This window comes from Megascapheus bottae, chromosome 3, assembly GCF_031878675.1.
Source record: "Megascapheus bottae isolate mThoBot1 chromosome 3, mThoBot2.hap1, whole genome shotgun sequence".
NCBI classification, from domain to species: domain Eukaryota; kingdom Metazoa; phylum Chordata; class Mammalia; order Rodentia; family Geomyidae; genus Megascapheus; species Megascapheus bottae.
Window position 1 is genome coordinate 88,921,698 of NC_143511.1, and position 24,700 is coordinate 88,946,397.

Consider the following 24,700-nt stretch of genomic DNA (forward strand, 5'->3'; position numbering starts at 1 on the left):
GACCTGCCCGTGGACTTCCTGGCTGCCTGTCCTGGCTGGTGGGCACAGCCTAAGGCCTGCTGTGGTGCCACCGCTTCTCATCGTGTGCCTTTGGGAAGGAGCCGGGAGGGGGTCTAGGGCTCAGAAGGGGCTCTGGGTCCATTTTTCTGGTCCCCTGCTCGTATCACTACAGCCTTGTTGCTTATGACACAGAAATTCATTTTCTCCCAGCTCGAGGCCAGAGCTGGACTTGTGATGTCCAGGTCACTTCCTGTGCACACCCTCAGGAGACTCGTCCTGTCTCTTCCCATTTCTTTTTTCTTTTTTCTTTCTCTCTCTCTCTTTTTTTTTTTTCAGTCATGGGGCTTGAACTCTGGGCCTGGGAGCTGTCCCTGAGCTCTTCAGCTCAAGGCTACCACCCCATCCCTTGAGCCAAGCCCTAAGAGTGTCAAGAACTTTAGTGCCCGGGCTGGCTTTGAACCTTGATCCTCAGATCTCAGCTTCCTGAGTAGCCAGGATTATAGGCGTGAGCCACTACACCCAGCTCTCTTCCCATTTCTAAGGGCTGCTGCTACCTGGGCTTCTGTGGGGCGATTGTGTGACTTCATCTCTGCCTCTCTCCTGTGTCTCTGTTTGTCTCCTCTCTTCCATGATTGTGTCTCTAGATTGGAGATGAGCTCTCTTCAAGCCACTTAAACTGTATCTAAAGGGAAGTTTCCTCTTTACCCTAGTAAGGTCACATTCTAAGGTTCTGAGAAATGGAAATGTGTGTATTTTTCTTAGTGCTGGGCTTGAACTCGAGGCCTTGGTGCAGCTCTTGAGCTTCTTTTCGCTCAAGGCTAGTGCTCTAGCACTGAGCCACAGCTCCACTTTTGCATGTTTCTGAGCATTTTATTGGAGACGTGTCTCATGGACTTTATTGCCTGGTCTGGCTTCAAATTGCGATCCTCAGATCTCGGCCTCCCGAGTAGCTCGGATGACAGGTGTGCCTCTGAGTGACTGTCTTCCCTCCTTATCTGCAGGGTCCCCCAGGACGTCCAGGACTCCCTGGGGCGGATGGCCTGCCGGGTCCTCCTGGAACCATGCTCATGCTGCCGGTGAGGGGAGTGGAAGGCTGGGAGGGTGGGCGTGGACGCTGGAAGCAGGACCGCTGGAGCTCAGCCTCTCAGGAGGTCTCAGCACCCCTCCCCGGGGCAGCCATGCCTGGGGCAGGGGCTGCACTGGGCCCTGGGTCCAGGGGAGTGCCCGCTGGGGAGCAGAGCTGTGTGCCCGGAGGCCCTGCTGGCTGTGTGCGGGCACACCAAATGCTCAGGCTGTGGCCACCTGGGGCCCCTGGCCCCCTTGGCCTGGAGTTGGTGTGGGTACTACACCAGGGTCCGGGGTGACCTCTCTTCTTGCTCCTGCAGTTCCGGTTTGGAGGTGGTGGCGATGCTGGCTCCAAGGGCCCCATGGTTTCTGCTCAGGAGTCGCAGGCCCAGGCCATCCTCCAGCAGGCCAGGGTACGTATGTGGGGAGGGCCAGGGGACACAGCCCTGCCCCAGGGCTGCCCAGGCTCCTGGGTGCCTGCCTGCCTGTCGGGGCTGGGAGCTGGGGTGCAGCATCTAGTTGGGGAGTGTGGGCATCGAGAGGCCTCAGGGCCCCTCCAGCCTGTCTGACCGGATGGGCTGTTTGCAGAGACCCACCTCAGTGCCCTGCCCTCCATGGGATGCAGGCATGGAGATGAGGTTCCTGCATGTGACGTGGGTCCCCTGGGGCTGTGTCCTGAGGAGCAGGCCAGAGGCGGGTTTGCCTCTGCTGGGAATGGACTCCTTAGTGACCTGCATCTTTCCAAGGCCCCGGGATGAGGATGCATGCCGCCCCTCCTGCGGGGTGGGTGGCCTGGGCAGCCCCCCCACGGGACTATGCAAGGAAGCTTCCTCCAGCGAATCCCTCGTTTGCAGCATATTTATGTGGCTGTAGCACAGCTCTGATGTTAATAGGCAGAGAGCACATGGGTAATTACAGCCGGGTTTAAGTATCGAGTAGTTGCACAAATTGCAAATTGGAGCAAATTGCACAAGTGACGGGGTACAGCGCCTGACAAGCCCGCTCCCCGAGACTGCGCTCATTGGTTTGCGCCTGGCTGGCCTTCTGATCCACCTGTATTCTAATTGATGCGGAGCGGCCGAAGGGCTAGAAGTGGATGTTGTTATGTGACAGAATCTTCTGAGAGGGAACTGGCTGACTCTGTGTGTGTGTGTGTGTGTGTGTCTGTGTGTGTGTCCATGTGCACAGTTGGTTACAGTATGCTTGTAGCTGTGCCACTGAGCCATTCGTGGGAAAGGTGAAGTTGAAGCCACAGTGCAGGATTCATTTCCCCAGACAGTGTGGGCTCCCCGCTCACCCCAAATACCTCTGCACTTGACAGGCCTTCCATAAGAAAGATATATTTTGTGACTCAGACATGGTCAGCCTGGAAATCGTAGTTTCCTAGCCCCAGCCAGTGGGGAATGCTGTGTTTCACATCAGTCCACAGGGAAAGGGGCTGGGCACTGAGCCAGAGAGGATGGAGAGGAGGGTGGGGAGGACTGGGAGGAGGGTGGGGAGGACTGGGAGGAGGATGAGGAGGAGAACGAAGAGAAGAATGGGGAAGAGGTTGTAGGGGAGGAAAGGCCTCTGCCCACCGCTCCCTCTCCTCCTTCCCTGCTTCCTGTGGGGTGCTGAAGGCCAAAGAGCAGGGCCAGTGGATACCTGCAGGCACAGTCTGGCCTCTGTGCATGCAGCCAGCCAGGATGTGCTGCCCTGGACATGTCTTACTGGGTCTCCCTTTCCTTTGCAGTTGGCACTGAGAGGACCAGCTGGCCCGATGGGGCTCACAGGGAGACCTGGCCCCATGGTGAGTGGTTGGCATGTTTGCCACGCTGCCATGCAGCACCGGGTGGTCCCCTGTCTGCTGTCCCTGTTCACAGAGGACAGACAGCCAGCTAGCACTGTGGTCTCTTGGTGTCATTCCAACCCTTGATATGCGCATGCGCGTGCTCGCATATGTGTGTGTGTGGGGGGGTGGCTCAAGGCCATGGGGGCATCTCGGGGTTCCTGGGAAACTTCCCCCAGCCCTGTCATGAGTGAGGAGGTCCGGGAGGAGCTGGAGAGCTGCGAGACCCCTCCCACCCTTGGGTGGCCTCCTGCAGTGTAGCTGCCCCCTGTCACCTCCATGTCACAGGATTCCTGGCATGTGGGTGAAGGTGGCTCCTTAGAGGGCTGGGGCTGCCGGCTGCCCCCGGGCTGAGCCCGCCACACCTGCACTGGCACTGATGATGCTTCCTACATGGGATCTGAACTTGTGTCCAGGTTAAGGGTGACTCCACCTGGTCCCAGTCCCCCACAGAGCCTGGCCTCCTGCCGTCAGGCTCTTCATGCGGAGGAAAGCCTCTGTGTGCCTTCGTGGGGCTCCCTCAGCAGCAGGAGATCTGAGGTCTGGTCTCTGCCTCGTGGGCATTACCATTCTCGGCTCTGGTCACTTGGAAGTCATGAGCCAGCCTAGTGGCCAGGCCCAGCTGCTCCCCTCACAGTGTCTGCCCAGCTCCTCCTGTGGTCACCTGCCAGCAGCGGTCTTCCCAGGCCCTTCTGGAGCACATACTAATCCAGAGCTGTCTCCCTAGGGTCCCCCTGGCAGCGGAGGTTTGAAGGGCGAGCCGGGAGACATGGGGCCTCAGGTAGGTGGGGGCCCCGTCTTTGCTCTGGGAGTCCACTGGTGGTGAGGAGGGCTGGGGTGGCAGGGACCCAGATTCTCCCTGTCTTCAAGGAAGCCAGTGGGGGGTGCCACTTGGTGCCACAGGAGCAGAAATAACTGACTTTTGTAGCAAAGCCACGGTGGGTCTCCAACCCTCACACAGGCCAGGACGCTGTGCCAGCAAACCCAGGGACCCAGCTGTGCTCCTGGGTGGACATGCCACTGATGCTTTGCCCTCTGAATCCCCAACAGGGTCCGAGAGGTGTGCAGGGTCCGCCTGGCCCAACAGGGAAGCCGGGGAGACGGGTGAGTGTTTGGTTCTCTGGGCACATGAGTGGGGAAAGCAGCGCCCTCTCTGCTGGAGAGCTGGGGCGGGGCTGTCCTGCTCGGCCACTCTGAGCCGAGGGTGGTTGTGTCCCTCTCTCTGAAGGGCGCTGAGCCTCCGAGGTTTTGTCTGAGTTGTGGCTCGGGACGGACACGCTGCGTCCTGATTGAGATAGCCTTGGAACTGAGCACGTCCATCTGTTGACACCAAATGAGAGTTGTCCCAGGTGTTAGGAACTGTGCAGATGACACGGTCGGTGGCCTGGTGTCTTTGGGGTGCCTCGTGGCTCCAGCAATGGCCCCAGTTTGGGGAAATTATCTAGGCACCTGCTTAGACCTTTGCCCCACGTACCGTTCTCTTTATCTCCTTGGTTCCTGGGTGGATGCTGCCATGGAGCATCGCCATGGGGTGATGGTAAAGGGCCAGCTGGGGGTCCTGTTGACCTCTGTCCTGCGCCAGTCACTGGGCTCTCCTGCCCGCAGGGAAATGGGGCAGTGCCCATGCTAAGCTATGTCCGGCTGCCTTCATCCTGAGCCTTGGAGGCAGACAGGTGCTCCCGGTTATCGTGGGTGTGGAGGAAGGGAGCTGTGGGGGAAGGGACAAGGACCAAATAAAGCCACCCTAGGCCACAACCCATCCAGGAGCAAGTCTGAAGGTCTGAGCAGGCACAGATGAGGGCGGGGCGGGATGCCCAGGGGTCGCTTTCGCTGGAATTCCTGCTGCTCAGTAGACAACTGCGGAATTACCTGGGAGAGGGGTTTTATCTTGATAGATTTTCTTGTGTCTGTGCCGATGCCTGCTGTTAACTGTTAAGGGAGGGGGGCGGGCTTTTCCCAGATGGGCTGTGTGGAGACTGAGGAAGGAAGATGGGTCACAGTGAGACACAGGCTGTGAGTCCACAAGTCAGCATGCCCCAAAGAGACGGCCCTGCTGGCGTGGTGGGCGAGGGCGGGGAGGGGCTGGGCCTGGGTGTTCCCTGCCAGGTGGCTCCGGCCAACTCTGGAGATGTGAGTGAGCTCAGCCTGGGAGGGCCATGACCCCGTGGCGAGCAGAAGTGTCTAGCTTTGAGCCGTGTCAGGATGCACAATCTAAGAGCGTTTCTGAGAGTGTCCCCAGGTGTTTTAGGGAAGCTCCCAAGCAGCCATGCGTCTGCTGGCCTCTGTGTCGGCGCCCTGCCCTGTGCTCTCCTAGGACGAGCTTTCACCCCTGGCTTCCCACCCTCCTCCCTGTTGCCCTTCCCTGGAACTCTGTGTGTGTGTGTGTGTGTGTGTGTGTGTGCATATATTTTGCACCCACATGTATATGGGCACATGCACATGTGTGCATGCATACATGTGTATATATGTGTGCATGTGTGTAGATGCCTGTGTTTATGTATGTGCATATGTATGTGTACATTCATGTATATGTGTGTACATGTGTGTGTGAGCATGTATATGCATGTGTGTGTGCGTGCATGTAGCCTGGCTCCTTGTGGTTGTTCTGGATCCCTCTCTTTTTTCCCCTCTCGTCCCTGGCCCTGCCTGCGCTTCCTGCTGCACATGGCATTCAAAGCTGCCGCTGTCCTCGTGTTTTCTCTGTCTGGCCGTGAGTCTTTGGACAATGGACCATTTGATAAGGGCCCTCAGGAAGAAGAAAGGGGCGGCATTGCTCTTAACGAGGGAGTGGAGGTTTGGCTGCATCCCAGTGGGCTCCCCCGCCCTTTCCAGTGAGTTCTTTGTCCATGCCAGTGAGATGGGTGTTCCGGGCTCATCTGTGGAGGTGCCTGTGGCTGGTGGTTGTAGCTGTGGTCACGGCTGGCGGGGTGATCTCAATGGGCCTGTCTCCTCAGGGCAATGTCTTCCATTGTCGCAATGACTAAGCAGGTGTCTCTTCCTCTTCTCTCCATGTGGGTTGCTGCTCTGTGGTTTCCTTTCCATGTGGTAGCACGGAGCTGCTCCATGTTGAAATATCAGTGGTGTGCTGACTGAGCCACAAGCAGGCTGAGCAGCTGGGTCTAGCACAGTGTGTCACCCTGCCCGGGTGATAGAGGCAGAAGGTGGGTCAGCATGACCCACCCCACATTCTCAGCTGAGGGGCTGTGTGGCCCACGGCAGGCCAGCAGATGCAGGTCTCCTGCATGACCTGGCCACGTGGGGCCCGTGGCCCGTGGCAGGCCTGACTTTGGTGGAGCCCTGAATGGTTTGGTAGACACCACTCTGGGGGGGCACGGTAAGCCACCCGCCCTTTGCTATGCACAGTTTGTCTCCTCTCTTCCAGGGTCGTGCTGGGAGTGATGGAGCAAGAGGCATGCCTGGACAGACGGGTCCCAAGGTAGGGGTGCCTGCCCCTCCTGGGGCCCAACTCTGAGGTGCTGTGTTGCCGGTGCAGCCTGCGACAGGGTTGTGTGGTGATGGGGGGAGTGGGGGCGGGGAGGGTAACTGTGCCACAAGGACGGGTAACGGACTGACTGTGCGAGGAAGGGTCATGGCACCCGCGCTGGGAGGTGGAGCCCACAGGGAGAGCCGCCGGGCAGTGGGCAGGAGCCTGGAGGCTCTGAGTTGTCTGGTATCTCCTGGTCCCTGGACGTCTGCCAGTCAGGGCTCCAGGTCCTCGGGTCCAGCAGGGACCACCTCTGGGCAGGCCTGTGTGGTGCTGAGTGTGCGGTGGCTGAGCGAGGCCCACCCCGGTTGGCGCCCTCCCTGCACCGTGGCTCCCTCCCTGCTCCTACCCCTGCCCCTAACCTGGTCCACACCTTCTCCCCGTGCCACTTGCCCTTCTTCCCAGCTCCCAGGGGGCCTTGACCCATGCTTAGGAGGGGGCCCTGGGGAAATAGATGTGTTCTCTCTTGCTGAATCACTTAGAACTGTCAGGTGTTCTCAACACGTGTGGACTGTGAACTGGCTCTTCACGCCACCCTGAGCTAATGATCCCATGGCCTTCGGTGGCCGGGGCGACAGAAAGGGGAATCTCAATTGTGTGTTCTTTCTTTTTTTTTTTTTTTTTTTTTTTTTGCCAGTCCTGGGCTTGAGCTCAGGGCGGAGCACTGTCCTTGGACTTTCTCAAGGCTAGAGCTCTACCACGTGAGCCTCAGCACCACTTCCGGCCTTTTTCTATGTATGTGGTACCGAGGAATCGAACCTGGGTCTTCATGCATGCTAGGCAAGCACTCTACCACTAGGCCAAGCTCCCGGCCCCAACAATTGTGTGTCCACCTACAGTGGACAGCGGGCCACGCGGGGGGCCTGGGCTCTCCTCTCTAGGCGCCTCCTCCTCGGGAGATGGAAACAAACAGATCCACTCACATGCAGCAGTCTCCTGGAGCACTGTGTCTGCCTATGTGCCGTGGATGCCCAAGCCTGTGGCATGGGAACACACCTGGCGGTCTGTGCCTGGGTTGGAGAGAAGGGGTGACAGATGGGCTGTGGTGAGAAGCAGCCCGTGGCCACCGAGGCTCAGGGTCTCAGCACACAGAGTGCTGTGCATGGTGTCTGACGCAGCTCTCTGTGGTTCTTGCAGGGTGACCGTGGCTTCGACGGCCTGGCTGGGCTGCCAGGAGAAAAGGGCCACAGGGTGAGTATTCTGGGGGAGGTCAGAAGGGTCTTGTTCTGGGAGGCCCTCCCCCGCCCTCCCCCTGGATTCCTTAGGGGAAGCCGGGACCTCTGCCCCCCAGAGTGGCCACTGTATGAGATCTGGGTTAGAGGAAGGCAATGGGCCTCGGGATGGTTGATGGTGAGGGAGAGTCAGCGAAGAGGAATCCATTTCTGACCTCTGGCGGCCCGCTCCTTGAGGCTGCTGGATTTGAGGTGGGGGGGGGGGCGGGGTGGAATGCCTGCTTCCTGTAACCCACTTTCTGGCCAAGGGAAGTGATCGTATTTCTGGGAAATCCAAGCAGTGGCCTTTCTCAAACCGCTGAGCCAGGACACACATCCCATCCACGCAGTGGCTGGATGACAAGGCAGTCCTGGGGTCACCCCTGTTCCGCAGTCCAGGGCTCAGCGCTGCCCTCCTGCCGCCCACCATCAGGTTTCTCAGGATGAGTGGTTCCTTGTGGCTTGTTGGATATTTTCTCCTTGCCTGTTTTTTACTAACAGATTTGGTTTGGGTTTTTTTTGGTGCCTTTTTTAGACTTTGGTACATTTGGGACACATTGGCACCTGTGTGTGCACTTCCCTCTTCACAGACGCGGAGGCACACATGCACAGAGGCATACACGCATGGCAGCACACGCAGAGAGGCACACCCTGACCCAGGGGTACACACGCGCTTGCCACTGAGCAGGATTGTGGTTTCGTGTGTCTTAAGACAGGGATGCTGGGCTTATGCAAGGCTGTTGTGCTGGTGCTTTCTGATGGTCACCTGGGAGCTGGCATGCACAGCTGCCAGGCAGGCCCTGATTAGTGCCGGTCCTTTTTGCCAGTGTGCGTGTGTGGAGTGCTATCTGTATTCTAGGCCTAAAGCGGCAGGCTTGCACGAGGGGGGGCCTGCCCCTCTCCCCATCCAATGGGCTTGCAGGCCAGAGTGGTGAGAGGAGGGTGAAGATGCCCTCTGCCCCACACAGAGTGTGACGTAGGGGCAGACAGTGTGTCCAGACTCCTCTGCGTGGCCGTGTGTGACCAGCCTCACCTGCTGAGGCTCAGAGTGCTCAGTCAGGCCACCCTACCCCTCCTAAGCCCTCCAGATGGGTCTCAGGTCCAAGGCTGTGTGGCCACTCCAGTTCCATCTTGAGAAGGTCAGGGTCAGAAAGTGGGAGGCGGGGCCTTGGACAGCTCGTGTGTGTCCCACTCAGCAATGGCTAACATTGACCTTGATTGACTTCCTAGGGTGATCCTGGCCCCTCTGGCCCTCCAGGACCTCCGGGAGATGATGGAGAAAGGGTACGTATCCCCAGACCTCTGCGGGCAGTGCAGGGCCAGGCACGGTGGGGAGGGAGGAGGCCTGAGGGCTGGGCCTCACTCTGGGGCGGCAACTGCGGGCTTTGGAGATAAAAGCATTTACTGCTCACTTTATCTCCCTGCTGAGAGGAGAGGATGGCCAGGAGAAGCTTTCAGCCATTGCTGGTCTCAGAAGGGGCGTCTGACAGGTGTAGGAGGCCTGCGTGGGAGGCCTTGGGATGCCACCCGGGCTATGAGGATGCTGGGAGGTCGGCGGGCAGGGACAAAGCACCTGTGCACATGACTGGAGCATGGGGGTTCAGCCATTACCCGAGTTTGGGGTAGGGGCTGAAGGCCAGTCATAGCTTGTGGCTTCTGCCCCCAGAGGCCCACGCACCTCTGTGGGGTCTGGAGGCCAAGGGTCACCCTGGGCGTGGCACAGCTGCACTGTGGGTGAGGAGCAGGTGTTGGCCAGTGACAGCCTGTAGGCAGGAAGCATTCCTGGGAGGTAGAGTCTTCAGTTTGGGCAGCGGTGGAGGAGGCGGAGGAGGAGGAGGAGGAGGAGGAGGAGGAGGAGGAGGAGGACAACGCGCTTCTGGTTTTGTAATGGGTTATTTAGGATCCTCGAGGAGACACAGGGCTTCCCAAGGTGGTGTCCAGGGGTGCTCATGCGTCTTCCTTATGCCCTCCCTTCCCAGTTTCTGTCATTCCTGAGGGGGACCAAGCAGGACCAAGGCTATGGCTGGGGAGCCCAGTGGGGTTCTTGGACCCCCCCCCACCACCTGAGATATCTGTGAGCCTGCAGCTCCCGGGGGTCAGACAGCAGCCCCTCTTTCTGGGACTGGGCCCTGGGATTGGGCCGAGAAAATCTGCATATGCTGTGGGCCGGGCCAGCCAAAGAACCCCACTGTGTGGCGAGGGATATGGCCTCTGGGCATCCCGGCCCCGCTGCCTGTCCCCAGAGTCCTGTTTCTCTCTTCCTCTGCAGGGTGACGATGGAGAAGTCGGGCCCAGGGGGCTGCCTGGCGAGCCTGTGAGTCCCCGGGAGGGCGGGGTTCTGGCCCCCCAGGGTGGGGAGGGTTCCACTGGTGCAGGACCCCTCATTGAGCGCAGACTACAAGTACTCATCCCCAAGAGCACACAAACCCCAGCACTTGAGGGGGGAAGCGGGGCCCAGTGCCTTCGGAGAATGCCAACCAGCTTTCCCCATGGGAGGAAATTGGTCTCTGGAGGTTGGTTGGGTGGCTGGGCAGCGTGGACACAGGGACAACTCTGTGGGCATTCAGGGGCTCACACTGGGCAGCCATGTGCATCCTGCAAGCATCCAGAGGGACAGACTACAGCTCTGGTGGGTGCGAGGAGCAGTTGCAGGCCCAGATCCATTTCCATTTGTCCCTGGTTCTGACAACTGCACTTTCCCAAAGCAGGGCTCTCTAGCTGTGTGCCCTGGGCTGCGGTGAGCACTGGGTCGGTGCACGTGCAATTCATTTGGGGCTCAATTATACCCTAGATGTCTGATCAGCCACCAAGGATGAGCCATCAACACCTCTCTCCTTAACGCTCCTCTAACAGCACCTTCTAGGTTATTAGCTTTGGAAACATATGTATCTGACCATATATCAAAATAACAAAGAAAGCGTTGGAGAGGCAGTGCACAGGGAAGGCATTTTTCTCCTGCTCCGGCTCCTGCTGGATGTGAAAAAATTCTACCAAAATGCACAGTACTTGGGGTCCTGACGCCTCAGGACAGGCTGCAGAACTTCCCCAGGGCAGGTTGGGTGGAGACATTCTGCGGTACATTTGCCCATCCTTGGAGCCTTGCAGAGAGCCCCAGGTGGCAGGGGTGCCCCAGACCTGTGCCCTTTCTCTGGCACTTTCCCTGACCAGGCCCGAGGGTTCTTGTTGGAGCCCTTTCTCCAGCACCTGGTACTCTGAAACCAGAAATGGCAACGTCACATGTTGTGATGGAGAAGGGAATGGTGGAGAGTGGAATAAAAGCACCCCCACATTAGTGTAACCCCGCTGCAGGGGTCCTGAACAAGTGACAGAAGAGAAAACTCCCCTGGGGAGGTCCCCTTCGCGCCCTGCTTGTGCCCTATCATTTTCAGGCACCCCTGGCTCTGATGCTCAGTGCCAACGTGGAGAGGAGGGGTGGGTGGGAGAATTTCCAGGAGGGTATTGAGGCCAGGCTCCCTGGGAGCCCAGGTCACCTGGCCCAGCGTGTGCTGGGGTCCGGGGACAGGCCAGCCCAGGTGTGGAGTCTGACCCTTTCTTGTTCTTGGCTTTTGAAGGGCCCACGAGGTCTGCTTGGGCCAAAGGGACCCCCAGGTCCACCCGGACCTCCGGTGAGTATTGTCACCCCTAGCATGTGTGTCCCCATCCGACCCTCGAGACCCTCCTCCCACTCAGGCAGGGGACAGTGTCCACGCTGAACCCTGGACACACTGGCCGGCTGGGGTGTGCACGGCTGTGAGTCCTTAACCCTCATGCGCAGAAATCCAGTGTGGATGGGTGTGGTGGGTCATACCTGTACTCTTAGCTTCTCAGAAGGTGGAGGGCTGGGGACCAAGGTTTGAAGCCAACCTGGGCAGAAAGGTCTGTGAGGGTCATCTAGTTAACCACCAAAAAGCTGGAAGTAGAGCTGTGACTCAAGTGGTAGAGCACCAGCCTTGAATAGAAAAGTTCAAGGACAGTGCCCAGGCCCTGAGTTCAAACCACAGGACCAGCGTGCACGCACGCAAGCACACACACACACCCCCACCCCGCATGCACACACACATACCAGGAGGGCAGATGGAGGGTTTCAAGTGGAGGTGGAGGTGGGCTTTCCTCTGGCTCTTCCCGCGTTTCTGCTTCCCTTCCTGGATTTCCTGTCATAGTACGACCCCAGGATGCTGTGTCTCCTCTGTGTTTGACAGACCTTCCAGAAGCTTCTGTGAAGGTTCTAAAGGAAGCAGAGGCTCTTGGATGGTGTAGGGTCTTGTCCTAGTGGGTCTAACTGTTCCCCACCCTCCTCCACCCTGCAGACTGCCTTTGTAGGACTCGGGGCCTCCCCATGGGTGTTGGGTGTGGTGACTCCATCAGCTCTGACTGCGGGGGGCGGGTCTGGGGTCTGACCACCGGACCCCAGAGAGGGAATCTAGAGCCATCTCCTTCCTTCTGTCCCAGAGAATGGCTGCAGCGTGCCTCAGCTGCGTGTGGAGTGGGATTTCCCTTCCTCTGCATTCAGTGTCTTTTATTTTCATCTCCTGCAGGGCGTGACAGGCATGGATGGTCAGCCAGGCCCCAAAGGGAATGTGGTGAGTCCAGGGCCCCAAGTCCCCCTGCGTGGTGGGGAGCCCGGGATGGGGGAGCCTGTGCACGCCCTCGGATGCCTGGAGAGGCCCGAGAGGCATTTCCAGCTCTGGTGTGCTCGCTGTCCCATGGGTGGACCATGGGGTGTGGCTATGAGGGGCTGTGTGGGGAGCCTCCAGGCCCAGTCCTGTGCCACCACCCTCTGGGAGGGGACTGTGGTTCTCTTCCCTCAGACGGTCTGTGCACCCGGACCCCTGCTACAGCAATCATCCCAGATGATAGAGGGGGTGGCTGGTTGGGATGAGGGGCCGAGGTCCCCAGAGCAGGGGGCACACCTCTCAGAACCCCTCTCAGGGGCTTTGCTCCTGTCTCCTGTAGGGCCCCCAGGGTGAGCCCGGACCCCCAGGACAGCAGGGTACCCCCGGTGCCCAGGTAAGTGACCTGCTCATGGGCAGTGAGGCTGGGGGGGGGGTGGTATCTGGTCCAGGGCTCTCAGAGTTGCTGCCCTGAGGGTCCAGAACCCAGAGTGGTGTGTGGATGAGGGAGCCGGTCATCGGGACAAGGGTGAGCGAGAGGGTCTCGGTCATCTCACCTCTTCTGACTCTCTTTCCTCCAGGGGTTGCCAGGGCCCCAGGGTGCCATTGGTCCTCCAGGAGAAAAGGTAGGTGGACACAAACTACATGGGTAAGCTACACTTACTGCCCAGGCCAGGGAGGTCCACTTGTTTATGCATTCATTCATCCATTCATTCATTCATTCAGTCAGTCATTTATCCATTCGTTCATTCGTTAGGTATACTCAGAAAGACGTCGGGGTGTGATTTATCTGAATGAACACTGGCCCCAGGCATAAGGCTTTGTGGTGGAGTTTAGTTGTGTTAAAGTGAGCAGCCCTAAGTTCACCTCTGGAAGCCCCGTGTCCTGGTGAGGGGCCTTGGCCCTCAATAGCTCATGGCCTTCCTCTGTCCTGGGTGTCTTCACCAGGCATCTGCCAGGGCCAGAGCACTCAGGACTGCTGGGGAGCTCTGAGGGAATCCGCCTGGCTCTCCCCCGGTTATGCTGGGGAGCTGCTCCGCCAGGTCCCCCAGGAGGGCTGCATGCACTCTCAGGACCGGCTGTGGGGAAGTGAGGCAGGGTGGTGTTGAAGGAAGGCTTCTGGGGGGACCGGCGTCTGTGCAGGACGCGTCAGAGAGAAGAGATTGGGGGTGCCTCTGTGAGGTGCAACGCTGAAGAAGAGGCCGGGGAGGGGCCGCTCTCTGGGTGTAGCTGGTGGGCAGCTGGGTGCTTGGCCCGCAGCAGGAGCAGAGCGGGTACTTCTCCCGGGGGTGCCTGGGGCACAGGTGTTGAGTGGAGCTGTGGGGTGCAGAGCAGTGGGAGGAGACACAGTCTTTCCCTCACTACTCTGTTTGTACCAGGGTCCTTTGGGCAAACCAGGCCTCCCAGGAATGCCGGGCGCCGATGGACCTCCGGTGAGTAGCCCTGCCCACCCCCGCTCTGCACGCCCACTGTGCACCCCGGGAAGGGTGCCATGCGGTCTGGAGTGTGGCTTGGTGGTGGCTGGGGCCCTGTCAGAGGGGTGGGTCGACTTGTCACCTGGGCTGGGCTTTCTCGCAGCATTCCCACACCCCCTGGCAAAGGAAGTGTATTTTTAGCGTTCACGTGCTAAATGGGAAGGGTGTGAAACAAGTGTGCCTGGGATGTGTGAGCACAGAGCTGTGGGGCCAGATCAGAGACTGGCTGGAAACAGAGCGAGAGAGGTCTGTTTATGTGGTCACACTGCAAGCCGAGGGAGGGGTGAGCAGGAAAGTCCTGCTCTGGTGTGTGTGTGTGTTCTCAGGGGTCTGCATGTGTGTAAGCCAGGCATGTGCACGTGTGTACACATACATGTTGATGTATGTACACCCACCCCTCCAACTGTATGGTGATCCTGCTTTGGCGTTTCATACGAGTGTTGACTTGCTACTAAAATAGTCTATTTCAGAAAACAAGATGAGCTAAATTAATTATTTAAGACAGAGTGTTTTATTGTTTTAATAACGCCATTAAAAACAGGACAAGGAGTTAAATGTGTGGGCGGTTAGCTGGTGGCTGTTTACCACACGGCTGTCAGCTCCCATTCTGCGGCTGAGAGCCGTTCGGTCTAGCCAGCCCCGAGCCCCGAGTTTCCCTCCCTTGCTCAGAGCAGACAGACCCCGGTTCTGCCCCTGCATCTGCCCTGCAGCCAGGACCCGTGGGCTGACCATGGGGAGTTTGGAAACTCAAGGATTCATCTTTTTCCAAGCCGCCCTTAATTTACATGTTTCCTCTTTCTCTTTTTGTTGGTTGTGGCACTTGAACTCAGAACCTGGGTGCTGTCCCTGAGCTCTTTTGCTCAAGGTCAGCTCGCTTCGAGCTACAGCGCCACTTCTGTTTTCTGGTGATTAATTGGAGATACGAGTCTCATGGCCTTTCCTGCCCTGCTCAGGCTTTGAACCATGATCTTCAGATACCAGTCTCCTGAGTATCTAGAATTACAGGCAAGAGTCACCAGTACCAGGCTTAATTTACACTTTTTTAGTGACTTGAATCATGTAACACTTTTTGTGTATACAAAGTATATGTCTGCCAACCCTGAGCTTGAACTCAGGACCTGGGCACCGCCCCTTTGCTTTTTTCCCTCAAGACTAGTTCTCTACTCCTTGACCCACATCCCTACTTCTGACTCTTTGTTGGTTAAGTACACGCCAGCCTCTGGCCTGGTTCTGATTATAGGAATGATCCACCAGTGCTCAGCTAACACCTCCTTTCCTTTTAATAACCGGAGAGGTCAGTGAAATGCCAGGCCCCACATTGTCCCCCCACGTCCCACAGCACAGGCCTGAGTGTGGCCTTTCTCATGATAGACGGTGTGCACGGAGCACCCACTGTGCTGTGTCAGGCCAACAGCCAGGCTGCAGCCCTGCAGGGAAGGGGCTGTGCCCCTTCCCCACCCAGCATCTCATTCTGGGTTTAGCACATCTGCCTTGATCCGCCCTGGAATCCCCCTCCACACACTGAAACCTCGGGAGAGTCAGGTCCCTGCAGGGGTGAGCACGTCTCACACAGCCCATGGCAGAGCGGGGCTCGTGGTGCCAGCAGGTGCTGTAGACGGTGTCTTTAAACAGCCAGCAGTGTCGCTCTAAACGAGGGGTAAAGGCGGTCCAAGGTGGGTCCCCCAAAATCTGAAGGGAGTGAAGGAAGAAGGGGAGGGGAAAGAGGGGAGGGGAAGTTAAGGGAAGGGGAAAGGAGGGGAAGGAAAAGGAAGGGAAGTGAGAACTGACTTTAAACCAACTTCACCCTAGATGGTACCTTGCAGATTCACTTCTAAGTCAGAGCGAGGGGGGCGGGGAGTGGGAAGCATTTCCAGCCGATTCCAAGCCCCGAAGCAGGCGGTGAAGAAACCAGCAGTACCCAGACAGGGAAGTGTTAGTTAGGTAAATGGATTCCAGGTTGCTGGAATATTATGGAGTCAGTAAAAATAGAATTTCAGTGACATGAGAAAATGCTCATGACCTAATATTAAATTGAAAACACACCACACCGTGTGTGTGTGCCCTGCCTGGATCGGAAGGCGTTTGTCACACCGTGAGCCCTGCCACCGCCGCTCTCAGCGGTGAGGTCCGGACGAAGTTTAATTTCCTCTTCCCCTAGCCTAATTGTCTACCATGAACATACATTACTTTTTAATCAGAAAAATATCAATACAAATGAGTTAAGCTTCGTTATCATACCGTTATGGAAGTAATGCTTATTATAGAATATTAAAGAATGCAAATAAGCAGGAAGAGGAACGTGGGCTGGCCTTCCCCACGGAAAGGTCCATCCATCTTCCGCCATTCTGCTTCCTCTCAGCCAGGCTCTGCGAGCATGTGGCTGGCCGGTGAGTTCTGTGTCTCCTGCCTGACCTCCTAGATACGCAGGGGGCTGAGAGCCAGAGGATTGCAGTTCACAAGCATCTGAGGGAGGGAGTGGGGATGACCGCAGGCATGGGGTGTGTCACAGGCGTGGTATATGTTGTGCTCACTGTCGCAGGGGTCCCCGGGCCCTCCACGCTTATGTGGTGCAGTGTTGTTGATCCTGACACCCTGCAGGGAGGTCCACCAGTCCACCTGGTGTCCCTGTGTCCTGGGGTGGCACTGTCCCTCACTCAAGGCTGACAGGACCGCCCACAGAGGTCCACTCACGCCAAGCCCCCAGGAACCTCTGGGCCTGTGAGCACAGATGGTTTCTGGAAGGCAGAGGTGGCCTGGCGCGGTCTCCGTGGCACTGCTGGGTCTAGAGTCAGAGCTCCAGATCTCCAGGCCGTGCAAGCTGAGAGCAGCTCACCCACACTGGCACTGTACACAGAGGAAGGGCAGGCCCAGAGAGGAAGAGGGACCTGCAAGGCTGCACAGTAATAAAATCCAGACTCACCGAGCCAGCCTCCCGTGCCTGCCTCCCCCCTCCCTCACCACCACACACAGCCTCCTGTGGTTCTCGCTGCTCTTAGCATCTCCATTTGGCCCGTTGGTTACGAATCCCAGGCATGATGCTGAAGACCAGCTTGGGCCTGAGAGGAAGTGAGAGCAGTGCGTTTCTGCAAATGGAGTGGCTCCAGACCCAGCTGGACAGGAGGGAATGGAGACACAGGCAGGCCCTCCTCACCGTCACTCAGCCCTCATGCCCCTGGGAGCTCTCTGGGTGTAGGTGGGGTTCCTGAGTGAAGGCTGGGGTGCTGGGATCCCTGTCAGGTGACGGGAAACCCTGTCTGCCCATCCTCAGTTTCCCCAGCGGTCAGACGCTGTGTCTGTCAGATGGTATGATCCTTGCTTCCTTGTGCGTCCTTGGAGCTCTGGTGCTGGGACTCTGTCCCAGTTGTGGTTCAGAAAGCTCCATTTTGGCTAGATGCCCTTGAGCAGTGCCCTGTCACCCCATCCCCATGTCTGTGACACGCATGCCCGGTGTCCACTCTGATGGCCGCTGCTGCCTGGCCAGGGCCAGGCCTCGCTTCCTGCTCTCAGTTTGAAGAAGCAGCTGAGGTCTAGAGCTGTGAGAGAGTCCCAGTTTGTGCTAGGCAGCCCTATTGGCTCTCCTGTTTCCGGGGGGTGAGGGGGGTGATTTTCACCTTTCATAGATGCTGTGGTGGAGGGGTCTTTGGGGGCTGCTTTTGGACTAACTAATGCCCTTTCTTTTGTGACAGGGGCACCCTGGCAAAGAAGGCCCTCCAGGAGAAAAAGGAGGACAGGTGGGGATGCCCTGTACCCTGTCTCCTGCAGCCAGCTGCTGCCCAAGTCCCTGGGCCGGGTGGGGTAGGCGTCCTGTCCCGAGAGCTCTCACCCCTTCTCTCACCCAGCCCCGTTGACTATTAAAGGATATCACTTCCCTGGACAAGGGGCCCCCTTGTCTCCTCCCAGCTGGATGCTCTCTTCATCCCAAGGAACCTCGGCTGGGGTGCATTTCTCCCTCCCCCTCCCTCCTCCGTCCCTCCTTCCCTCCCTCCCTCCCGTCCATCCCCTCCCCTCCCCTTCTTTTCTTTTCCTCTCTTCTGGGTGCTGTCCCTGAGCTTTTTTGCTCAAGGCTAGTGCTCTACCTCTTGAGCCACAGGCCCACTTCCAGCTTTTGGCGGGTTAATTGGAGATGAGAGTCTCACAGACTTCAAACTGCCATCCTCGGATCTCCGCCTCTGAGTAGCTAGGATACAGGTGTGAGTCACCGTGCCTGGCTGGGATGCATTTCTTTAATGGCAGCTCTGGTCTTCTAGGCCACCTGTGTTTCTTCCCTTGAGTCCCACACCCCGGTTTCCCACCCTCAACTCCTAGCCTGCTGCAGGACCCTGCCTGCAGTCTGGCTGCTGTCAGTATCGCCTCGGCCGCAAGGCGCACCTGCTGCCTCCTCCTTTCCCAGGCCCCGTGTCTAGGAGTCGTTGGGCGCTCTTGGTGGGGGCAGGCGCACTGCCCAGGCACCTATGTGACATGGCTGAAGTCCTTTTTCTTTTTTTTTTTAGGGTCCTCCAGGTCCCCAGGGCCCTATAGGCTACCCAGGCCCACGAGGAGTCAAGGTGAGAGGGATTTACGTGACGGGTCTCCCTGGGTATCTGAGTGGGCTGGAGGACAGGAGTGGTCATTTCTAGTGACTTCTTGGAGGCTCAGTCTGCCACCCTGGCATGGCCTGGCCTTTCTGGTCAGTGGGGCTGCATGGGTGAGGGTGATTCAGAGCCAGGGACCACCCCTCGGCCTGTGACAAGACAGGTGGCCCAGCACCACCCATCTGTCAGGATAGGATGCCCCTCAGCCACTGCCAAGCACAGTCCTCTGGCGGCAGAGGGCCCGGCCCTGCCCTGGTCCTCCAAGCCTTTGGCACGTGGAAGCACGTGAGCCAGAGCCAGACCGCATCCCCTCCAGCTGCACTGGCAGCGCAGCGCTTGCCAGACAGTGTCCAAGGGAGATGTCGATTTGTTCGCAATCATGTTTCCGCCGGCAAGAACGCCCACAACCTTGTTAAGCAGGGCCCAGAGCTCCAGAGCAATATCGGCCGCGCCGTCCCCGCTGCCCCGCCCGTGCTGACTGGGTTTGCAGCACACCGCGTGATTGAATCTCAGCATCTCGGCTCCCTGGGCATCCGTAGGTACAGGACCTGCGAGTGTGGAGGGGATGTGTGCGGACGAGGCCTCTTCCTTCTCCCAGGGCAGACATGCTGCAGCCGTTAACGCTCCTGTCTTCCCATCACAATGATTTTAACTTGGTGCACATGTGCACGCACGCACGCACACACACACACACACACACACACACACACACACACACACACACACACACCTTGGTCCTTGTGGCTTGAAGCACTCTCTCCATGCTCTACATGAGTGCACGTACAAGTGTGCCCTTGCCTGAGCAACGTGCTAGTGATTTGCTCCAAGTTACACAGTCAGGACATACCCAATCTTGGTGACCCCCAATTTCCATGACACAGGAACCTCCCCCAGGGGCTGGTCAGGTTTCCCCCTGGACCGAGCTCTTCCCGCCGAATGCCGCCTTGTCAGGTTCCGCGGGTGATAGATAATTAGCAGCAGTGAGGATGGTGAGAGCTCTGGGTGTGTTTGTCTCACAAATTCCTGTCCTGTCCTGGCAGCCTTTGGCAGCTCTTCTACACGGCTCAGAGCATAAAGCTTGCTTCTACGAGCTAAGAGATGTTTGCTTTAAAGTGTTTATGGAGCATGCTCTTCTCTGTCTATCTGCTTAAAATTCACTCATGACGTGAGCACTCCAGTTAAGACTCGGGAAGCCAAGGCTGAGATGCCTTTGCCTTGGGGAAACATGCTGTGCCGTGGGCAGAGTGGACGTGAGGGACACGCAGATGGGATCTGAGGCCTGGTTGTTATTGGTAGGACAGGCAGGCAGACCTTGCTGAGAAGGTCTGGATTCTTCACCTAAACCCCACCGTCTTCCTCAGTCCATCGGGCTGCTGTGGTGGAGATGCAGTACACAACAGAAATACATGTCTTCCTTGGAGGGAAGTTGACGGTCAAGGTGCTGGTAGCTCCGTGTTTGCAGAGCGCTGCCCTGTGCGCCTGCCTTCTTGCTGTGTCCTCCATGATGGAGAGGGCGGACAGGCCTTCTACAAGGACACCTGGTCTCCTCCGGGTGGCCCCACGTCCTCTGTCCTTTCTAGGCTGAGCCCTGTGTCGGCAGTGTGCTGTGTGCTGGTCTGCCTAGCATGGCTGCTCTGGCCAGGGTCCTCTTGTGAGGCTGTAGTTGTTTGATTAACTTTATGAATCCCGGGGACACACCTACTTTGGCCACAGCAGGTCTCCCTGTGTCCCTTTCTCTTCCTCCCCCTGGGTTTCTCTGCCTCACCCTCTGCGGGGTGTCCTCTGGATTGGACTCCCGCAGTCACTGGCTGGGAAGTCCAGATGAGGATTCATTCAGCCGCCTTGGGAAAGCACCCCACTCTGGGCTCACCCCGTGTCTGCAGGCCAGGGGTTCCTGTATGATCACCGCTCTGTCTTCAGCCAACCGTAACTCTCACCAGAATGGGGGTGGGATATTTCCCTAGTACACAGGCCAGGAAGCTGCCCAGCACCCCAGTATGCCTACATAGCCTGTGACAGAAAACCCCACCCTGAATGTCAGGGTGCCACCCTAAGAACCACAGTCCTGGGTGGTAGGTGGGGAACCTGGGCTCAATTTTTTTTTGTCCCAGTTCTTAGGCTTGACCTTGGGGCCCGGGCACCATCCCTGAGATTATTTCACTCAAGGCTGGCACTCTGCCACTTGGCCACAGCTCTACTTCCGTCTTTTTGGTGATTGATTAGCGATAAGAGTGTCACACTTTCCTGCCCAGGCTGGCTTCAAACCATGAGCCTCAGATCTCGGCCTCCTGAGTAGCGAGGATGCGAGACGAGAGCCGCCGGCCCCCCACCACCTTTCCTGTGATTGGGAAGGCAGGGGCCAGCGTGGTGGGAGGATGAGGGTGTGTCTGGAGGTTGAGGGCCACCAGAAGAAAGGCCAGCCCTCACGCCCGTGGGTGCCTGGACTCGCGCCAGGGAGAGGAAGCCGGAGCCAGGCGCTGGCCTCCGTCGCGGACTGAATTATTGACTAGGCTAGACCTGGATGCCGTGGCACTCGAGTCCCATTCACGTATGAGCTCACATCTGTGGTCTGCTTGCCTCTCGTGGGTGCTTGAAGTGGTCTTGTCTTACACACGTCCCGAGGAATCATTTTCCCTCCATTTCCTGAGGGTCGCCTTTTCGGGACTTGTGCGGAGATGCTCGAGGTGCAGAACTCAGTGGGGCTCTGACCGCCCTCCCCCCCCCCCGCCCCGAGCTCCCTCCCACGGGGGGCTCCTGCCTGGGAAGAAGCTGTCTTCCTCAGTGCCCGGAGACCACTCGTGCAGACGGCTGTGTGGACCAGCATCTCCTCACCCTCTGATTTCTTTCAGCTCCTGCGGGGTGCAGGAGCCGTACCAGGGCAGCTGGGTGTGTGCCACCAGCTGCCCCTCGGGTTTTCCTCGGGAGGAGCCCGAAGACTCGTGTTCCCTGGTGCTCCCGGTCTGCACCAGGCTCCTCCCCGCTTTGAGTTCACTGTCCTAGGTCCAGGTGTGAGCCAGCGAGTGAGCCTCCCGTCCCCAGCTTGTCACAGGCCTGGGCCGTCGTGTCCTGGTGGACCGGCATCTGCAGTGTCCTCCCCTGTGGTCCTCCCCACCAGGCTGTGGAATGATGAGGGGGAGCGCAGCCTCTACCCTTCCGCTCTGGGCCAGAGGCCCTGTGTCCCGGGTCCCAGGAGAGCTAAGCTATGCCATCAGCACAGTCCCCCCAGCCCCCGGGTGCTCCTCAGCTCTGTGCTCATGTGGTCAGTCTCAGGGTAAGCCCTCCTGCGCTGTCCGCAGGCCCCAGCCATGTGGTAGAAGTGCCTTCCGGCGGTAGAAGTGCCTTCCGTCATGTTTGCGGCCCTTCCCGTGAGCCAGACCCCTTCCTCTGGCCCCAGGCAACAGCTCGGCGCTGCAGAGCCTGGGCGAGTTCTGGCCACCAGTGAGCAGCTGGGAGCCCTTGGGTTCTCCTTGGGCAAGGCTCAGGCCAGGCTGCAACCTCAGCCTGGAGGAAGTGGGAGGCCTGTCCTCTCTGGGCAGATGACCTGAGGCAACCTCCAGAGTCGGGGGAGCCTCTAGGTAAAACTCACCTAGCTCAGAGGCCTGAGGCCCAGAGGCCTTGCCAGCGAGAGGTGTGGCTCTGTGGTGCTGGGCCAGCCAGTCCCCAGGGTGTTTAGCAGGAAAGAGGGGGGCCGCCCTCTCCTGGGTGTGTGCTGGCACCGTCCTGAGGCCTTCACCTCCGGGACACCCCTCCACACTAGCAGCAGTGAGGTCAGGGTCCTCGTGGTTCCCCTACCCAATAAGGAAGTGGAGTCATGCAGCTCTCCAAGATGTCAGAGCCACAGAGCAGAGCCAGCACCCTGACCTGTCCACCCTGGCTTCTCCCCAAAGCTCTGGGACGGAGGAGTAGGAGTGCCTAGAACAGCTGGATGTTAGCATGGGAAGGGTCAGCAGGGTGCTTGGGCTTTGGCAGAGTGGACTGGAGCTCAGGGAAAAGGGTCATCTTTTGTACAGTTAGGAGACACAGGTCACCATGGAAATCAGAACAGTGGGCCTCACGTGGCCCAGCCAGCTGGGATGAGGATGGGGTGAGGACAGGGGTGGCCTCCTGAGGCCAGAGGGGCCTCTCCTGCAGTGGAGACATGCCAGGCCTGCTCGGGGAGTCAGCAGGGTGGACCGTGACCCAGGCCTTTCTGATCATTCTTTTCTCCTTCCTGACCGCACAGGGGGCAGATGGTATCCGAGGTCTGAAGGGCACCAAGGGCGAGAAGGTGAGTGAGTGTCCCCTCTAGAGTGGGCTGGCGAGAGGGTGAGTGTCCCCTCTAGAGTAGGCTGGCCCTGCCAGGAGCAGCGCCCAGCCTTGCATAGAAACAGGCAAAGGAGGGGTTGGCTCTGGTCTCGGAGAGGAATGGATGCTTCTGTGTTAACATGTGTTCATTTGCTGAAGGGAAAAGTTCACCTTGAGGAGGGAGGGCCCCCGAGTGGCACGGGGTGCCATCTGGCAGGCCTGATACGCCTGCCCAAGAGGGCCCTGGCCTGGCCTGGAAGCCCGCGGTGCGTGCCGCCCCCGCTCCTCCTGTCTGGTTCCTGGCAGGCTTCAGCCAGAGCCTTCATTGCCTGTTAGCAGTCACACGCCTACACGAGGTTGGGCCTCTCGGAAGAGCTGATGTGTGGGCCATGCGTGGCGGGTACTGCCGGGACCCTGCTGCCCCATGCAGACGGGCCAGCTGCGCGACTGCCCATGTTAATTCACAAGGGGCCATTGCTTGGAACATGATGCTGTTTGCCAAGACAAGCAGGGCACAAATCAGAGCCCAGAGGGGCCGTGGTGGTTAATACGATGTAAGGCATGTGCTGTCTGTGCTGCCATCCGGGCAGGCAGGGGCCCCGCTGCCCTGGTGTCCTGAGCTGTGCGGGACTGTGTGGCCCCCACTTTTGTCCCTCCTGTTTGGTGGAAGGAGGCTCAGAGCCGCCTTTCGGGTCAGGGCTGGCACAACATTATTGGGTTGTACCTGGGGCCCTGTCTCACCAGGACAGTGAGCCAGGCAGTCCCAGGGAGCCCCAGGTAGAGCCTGAGATTGTCCCGGGGACACTCAGGGTAGAGGTGAGGATGCCTGGCCCCGGTTTTAGATTTGTAGCCACTGCTGGTAAGTGACCAGCACTTCTTGGGCTGTCCATTGGATAGAGAGGCCCTGTCTTATCCTGCTGCTTGACTACAGGATGCCAGGAGCCAGGGCCAAGCCCTCTATGCCTCTTTCCTTCTCTTGAGAGGCAGCTGTTGAGTCGTGTGAGGGAGGCCTGGTCTGGGGCCCTTTCCCTAGTGCCACACGCCACACACCCCAGTAGTCCCGGGGCCTTCTCCATGCTGTCCCCGGTGGAATCTAGACTAGGGGTTTGAAGGGACATTATTCCCCTGGCATTTCACATTCTCACACATGGCTCCCAAATAGCACCCTGTGCCCAAGAGATGACATCTCCGGTCACACGTGTCACTTTGTACAGCTGATCCAATGCCAGAAGGATAGGACATTTCACCCGCTCGCCCTCCCCAAACATCAGCCTGCTTCCTGGGTCTCAGACCGCAGTGCCGAGCCGACTACACAAAGCCACTGTGAACTAACGCCCAGAACCCTCATGGCACGGTCACTCCTGCCCGGCTGGGCATCTCACTCACATTCCAAGTGGGGAGCCTGGGTGAATGGGGACCAGGCCTCACCATGATGGGCACTTGAGACCCTCTGTCCCGGCTCCTGCTGCAGCCTGGGGACGGGCCTTCTGTGTGGGACCATGGGGGTCGAGGGGGAGCAGGTTCCCTTCTCTGGACTGAGGCATTCTCTCGTCCACATGCAGGGTGAAGATGGCTTCCCTGGGTTCAAAGGCGATATGGGCATCAAGGGCGACCGGGTGAGTACTGCAGGGCATAGAGGGCTTCGGGCCCTGCAGAGGCTTTGGGGTGTCTACGACCACAGAGCGGCTTTTCGGGATGGAGGGACATCTGGCTGGAGAGCAGGGCTACGTGGGGCCTTGGAGCCCAGCTCTCTCTGCAGTCTCCCCGTCACCCCCTCTTCAGCTCTCACACGTTGACCTGAGGCTGGGAGGAACAGCCTGCCCTGGGTCCCTCTGCCCTGGGTCCTGGGAAGGTGGGGCAGTGGGAACTTGTTGATTTTGTGGCTGATAGTATGGATTGCAGAGTAGATGAGGGGAGGGGCCTGGGAAGAGGATGGAGAGATGAAGAAAATGGCCCATCCTGACCGGAAGCAGAGCACCTGCTCAGGCCATAGGTGGTTGCTGGCAAGCCCACACTCTGCTGGACCATCCTGGTCTCCATAGAACTGTGGAGTTGTTCGTGGACCCCACTCAGACACTGAGTGACCACCTGTGAGGTTATGGGATTGAACAGAACCCATCTCCACCAGAGGCCTTCCGATCCACAGGCGTATTAGAGTTCTGGTGTTAAGCA

The 24,700-nt window shown here is 58.5% G+C and overlaps 1 protein-coding gene across 2 annotated transcripts in view; it reads left to right on the plus strand.

Moving 5' to 3' along the window:
* The window catches only part of Col5a1 (collagen type V alpha 1 chain), a 127,559-nt gene that overhangs the window by 56,603 nt on the left and 46,256 nt on the right, over nucleotides 1-24,700 (plus strand). For both annotated transcript variants that reach the window (XM_090330902.1, XM_090330903.1), the window contains exons 12-29: nucleotides 1,002-1,076; nucleotides 1,386-1,478; nucleotides 2,798-2,854; nucleotides 3,621-3,674; nucleotides 3,944-3,997; nucleotides 6,276-6,329; nucleotides 7,515-7,568; nucleotides 8,819-8,872; nucleotides 9,858-9,902; nucleotides 11,161-11,214; nucleotides 12,124-12,168; nucleotides 12,542-12,595; nucleotides 12,780-12,824; nucleotides 13,578-13,631; nucleotides 17,360-17,404; nucleotides 18,164-18,217; nucleotides 22,467-22,511; nucleotides 24,091-24,144. In XM_090330902.1, coding sequence (XP_090187028.1) covers nucleotides 1,002-1,076; nucleotides 1,386-1,478; nucleotides 2,798-2,854; nucleotides 3,621-3,674; nucleotides 3,944-3,997; nucleotides 6,276-6,329; nucleotides 7,515-7,568; nucleotides 8,819-8,872; nucleotides 9,858-9,902; nucleotides 11,161-11,214; nucleotides 12,124-12,168; nucleotides 12,542-12,595; nucleotides 12,780-12,824; nucleotides 13,578-13,631; nucleotides 17,360-17,404; nucleotides 18,164-18,217; nucleotides 22,467-22,511; nucleotides 24,091-24,144 — 990 coding nt within the window. The remainder of the gene's footprint in view (nucleotides 1-1,001; nucleotides 1,077-1,385; nucleotides 1,479-2,797; nucleotides 2,855-3,620; nucleotides 3,675-3,943; nucleotides 3,998-6,275; nucleotides 6,330-7,514; nucleotides 7,569-8,818; nucleotides 8,873-9,857; nucleotides 9,903-11,160; nucleotides 11,215-12,123; nucleotides 12,169-12,541; nucleotides 12,596-12,779; nucleotides 12,825-13,577; nucleotides 13,632-17,359; nucleotides 17,405-18,163; nucleotides 18,218-22,466; nucleotides 22,512-24,090; nucleotides 24,145-24,700) is intronic.